Here is a 3,969-nt window from a genome sequence, read left to right as displayed (position 1 = left end):
TCCACTGAATTTCACTAATAGTGTCTCTAAGTGGGAAAGTAACGTGTCCACTGAATTTCACTAATAGTGTCTCTAAGTGGGAAAGTAACATGTCCACTGAATTTGAGTTGGATCTTCATGATGCCTAATGGGTATGTTTTCATGTGCTCGTCAGAATTCTGGTATCTTTGAACAGTCTTCTTAACTCGTTTTGCTAGTTTTAAGTGTGTTTTATGTGTGTGTCATTCAGAAATACTAAGGGGCTAAATTGTTTTGGGGATAGGAACACTGGCAAGAGGAACTGCAATCAGAAGATGGTAGGCATGATGAGCATGCCCTTGATCCCAGCACAGGGGGCGGGTCAGCATCCAAGGCCTGCACAGCTGCAGGGTGAGTAGTGAGATCTGTCTCACACAGGGCACTGATCACTAGTGTAAATCCAGAGCTGGGCTGGTTGTCATCAGCCTGTTGATCCTTCCATGGAAGCTCAGCGTTGTTTTATGCTGTAAATGAGATCTTACCAGAACATAGTGGAGGTGCTTTATGAAGCAAACTTGGAATTATGTCTGTGCCACTTGGTGATGGCTCCAGGGCATTCCAGGCCTTGATAGCTCTGCCGGCCTCTCCTGGTGTTTAGAAAACTCAGGTAAAGCAGTGTCTTAGTGCTCTGTAGAACATGAAGTTCTCTTCAGGTAGCTAGAAGCTATCTCATTTGTACTGATGTACAAGTAAATTTTCATTTCAACATTTCACTTCCTTAGGTGTTATGGAGGTAAAGCAGTGAGCAGCCATTTAACTGTGTGTCACTGTCTATAAATCCAGTCGAACCTGGTAAAACTCAGTACTGTAGCCTAAGAGCATGGATTGAGGGGAGACCTGTGGGACAGGAGAATTTCCTTTAGTCTCTGTGCTTGATAGCAAGAGGGAAAATCCTATTTCTATTAGAGAATGTGTAAACTCTCCAAGTCTAAGTAATTTGATAGTTGGTGTTAAAATCACATCTCTTTAATATATTTATTTATATGCACAGTTTATGTCAAAATGACTTTTTTTGTTTTGTTTGGTTTTGGTTTTGGTTTTCAAGACAAAGTTTCCCTGTGTAACCCTAGCTGTCCTGGAACTAGCTCTTGTAGACCAGGCTGGCCTCAAACTCATAGAGATCTGCCTGCCTCTCCCTCCTAATGCTGCAGTTAAAGTGTGCACCACCACCACCTAGTGTCAAAATGACTTTTAAGGGCTGGAGAGATGGCTCAGTGGTTAAGATCATTGCCTGTTCTTCCAAAGGTCCTGAGTTCAATTCCAGGCAACCACATGGTGGCTCACAACCATCTATTTGTGATGAGGTTTGGTGCCTCTTCTGGCCTGCAGACATACACATATACAGAATATTATATACATAACAAATAAATAAATATAAAAAAGACTTAAATGTAACACAAAACAATGCAAACACATCGCTGTAGTAATCAAGTCAGTTTGACACTGAGAATTGAGTCTTGAGAATGGACGTAGAGGCTGGTGGAATTGAGTCCAGAAATAAGCCTTGATATCTGTGTTTTCTTGACTTTTTTTAACATTTATTTATTTATTATTTATACAATATTCTATCTGTGTGTATGCCTGCAGGCCAGAAGAGGGCACCAGACCTTATTACAGATGGTTGTGAGCCACCATGTGGTTGCTGGGAATTGAACTCAGGACTTTTGGAAGAGCAGGCAATGCTCTTAACCACTGAGCCATCTCCAGCCCAACATTTTTTTTTTTTGAGTATGAGTGCCAAGACAATTCAGTATGGAAAAATTTGGGTGTATTCTGCACATCATACACAGAAACTAACTCAAAGCGGATCACAGAAGTATGTATGTAAAACCTAAAACCGCCAGGTGGTTGTGGCACACGCTTTTAATCCCAGCACTTGGGAGGCAGAGTTAGGTGGATCTCTGTTAGTTTGAGGCCAGCCTGGTCTACAAAAGGTAGTTCCAGGACAGGCTCCAAAGCTACAGAGAAACCCTGTCTCAAAAAACTAAGAAATAAAAAGCAACTAAAACTTTTGTATTATTTAGAGGACATAAAAAACTTGGTAAGGCAACCTTTAATGAGGGAAAATATTTAGAAATAATATTTGATGAGATGTTTATTTAAAATACATAAGTTTTTGTATGTGTACATGTTCATGTATGTGTGCATGTGTGTGTTTCTGGGGACCAAAAGTCAATGCCCAGTGTCTTCCTCAGTTGCTCTTTATCTTGTTAATGTATTGACAACGGTGTCAAACCCATTTATTACTGTATTGAGGGAGTGTCAAACCCTTTTATTATTGTATTGAGGGGGGTATCAAATCCTTTTATTCACAGACTTGAGAATGGGAGGGGACAAAGAGGTTCACAAAATCAGATGTCCTTCGGAAGACAGGTCTTTGGCCCTCTGTCACTAACTGGGATTGTATGCTCTTGTCACCATGATCAGCTTCTTAGACTACTTCAATGATTTCTGTTAGACCTTTATTTATATAAATATGCATATATGTCTGGGGACGTGTCTGAGGGATAGATAGTGCACATAAATGCAGAGACCAGAAGATGGTATCAGATCCCCTGGAGCGGGAGTTAGAGGCTGTGTGAGTTAGATAGTGCACATAAATGCAGAGACCAGAAGATGGTATCAGATCCCCTGGAGCGGGAGTTAGAGGCTGTGTGAGTCACCCAGAGTGGGTGCTGGGAACTGAGCTCAAGGCAGTACACACTCTCAACCATGGAACTCTCTCTTTCTCGCCAGAAGACAGACATTCTTATAACACGAAAGTGAGTAGGCAAATAACTCAGTTAAAAATGAGTAAAGGTTTGAAGTAAACATTTCTCATACAGATTGTACAGTGTCTAGTAACACTTGAAAGCAGCCTGCTCCAATAGCCATAGTGAAAACACAGCTCAAAACCCTGGAGAAATAGTTCACTTCCAGGAGGGTGTCTGCAGTAAAAATACAATAACATAGGTGAGAATACAGAAATCAGAACTGCCTCATGTTGTTGATAGGATTGTAAAATAGTAAACTGCTTGGAGCACACTAGCTTTTAAAATTTCAGATTTTAAACATAAGCTCACACCACCCAATAACCTTACTCCTAGGTGTATGCCAAACAGAGTTGGAAACAGGTCCATAAACATCTTGTGGATAAATATTCATAGCAGCATTATTCATAAGACCAAAGAGATATCTATCCACCGGTGACAAGAAAAAATGTAAAATGGGATATTACTTGGTAATAAAAATGAAGTACTAATCCATGTCATCACATGGAAGAATCTTGTAAACATATTGGTAGATCAAAGAAGTTTGAGACAGATAGCACAATTACTCTGTTTATATGAAATGTCCAAAATAGTTAGGTTTATAGAGGCAGAAAGTGAGTGTTGCCTAGGGTGGAGAAGAGTGTCAGGTGTCTGTTGAGTGTACAGGGACATTAAACCTGGGTCTTTCACATACTAGCAGGCTGAACTGTGTGGTATGTGTGATAAAATCTTTAAAGGCCAAGTAGCCTGGACATGATGTTACAGAGCCGTGGTTTCAGCATGCGAGAAGTTGAGGCAGGAGAATCACAAGTTCCAGACTAGTCTGTGCTCTGTAGTAAGACCCTGCCTCTAAAACCTGTCAATCATGACACTCCAAAATACGAAGGACTAAGAAAAAAACAGGTGCAAGTGTCTGTCTGCTGCTTCCCTTCCGGAGACAGAGCGGTGACCTGACTCCTGCTGGTCAGTCCCTTTCACTGTCCTCCGAGAGACTCAGGGTTGAGTATGTGCATTTGGTGTGGAATGGTAGTGATTCATGATTTATTTCTACAGGAATCGAATTCTTCTCAGACTTTGTCACATGATGGGGGATTCTTCAATAGACTGGAAGATGACGTTCATAAGATTCTTATTAGAGAAAAGAGAAGAGAACAGCTTACAGAACATAATGGAACAGAGAATTGTCCAGCTCCTGAGCACA

General features: G+C 40.9%; 1 protein-coding gene across 2 annotated transcripts in view; it reads left to right on the top strand.

The window, feature by feature from the left end:
• The window catches only part of Gkap1 (G kinase anchoring protein 1), a 49,043-nt gene that overhangs the window by 20,189 nt on the left and 24,885 nt on the right, over positions 1-3,969 (top strand). For both annotated transcript variants that reach the window (XM_026783115.1, XM_013349163.2), the window contains exon 6: positions 3,822-3,969. In XM_026783115.1, the coding sequence (XP_026638916.1) occupies positions 3,822-3,969 (148 nt within the window). The remainder of the gene's footprint in view (positions 1-3,821) is intronic.

This window comes from Microtus ochrogaster, chromosome 16 (genome assembly GCF_000317375.1).
Source record: "Microtus ochrogaster isolate Prairie Vole_2 chromosome 16, MicOch1.0, whole genome shotgun sequence".
NCBI lineage: Eukaryota > Metazoa > Chordata > Mammalia > Rodentia > Cricetidae > Microtus > Microtus ochrogaster.
This window is presented reverse-complemented; position numbering and strand designations above follow the sequence as displayed.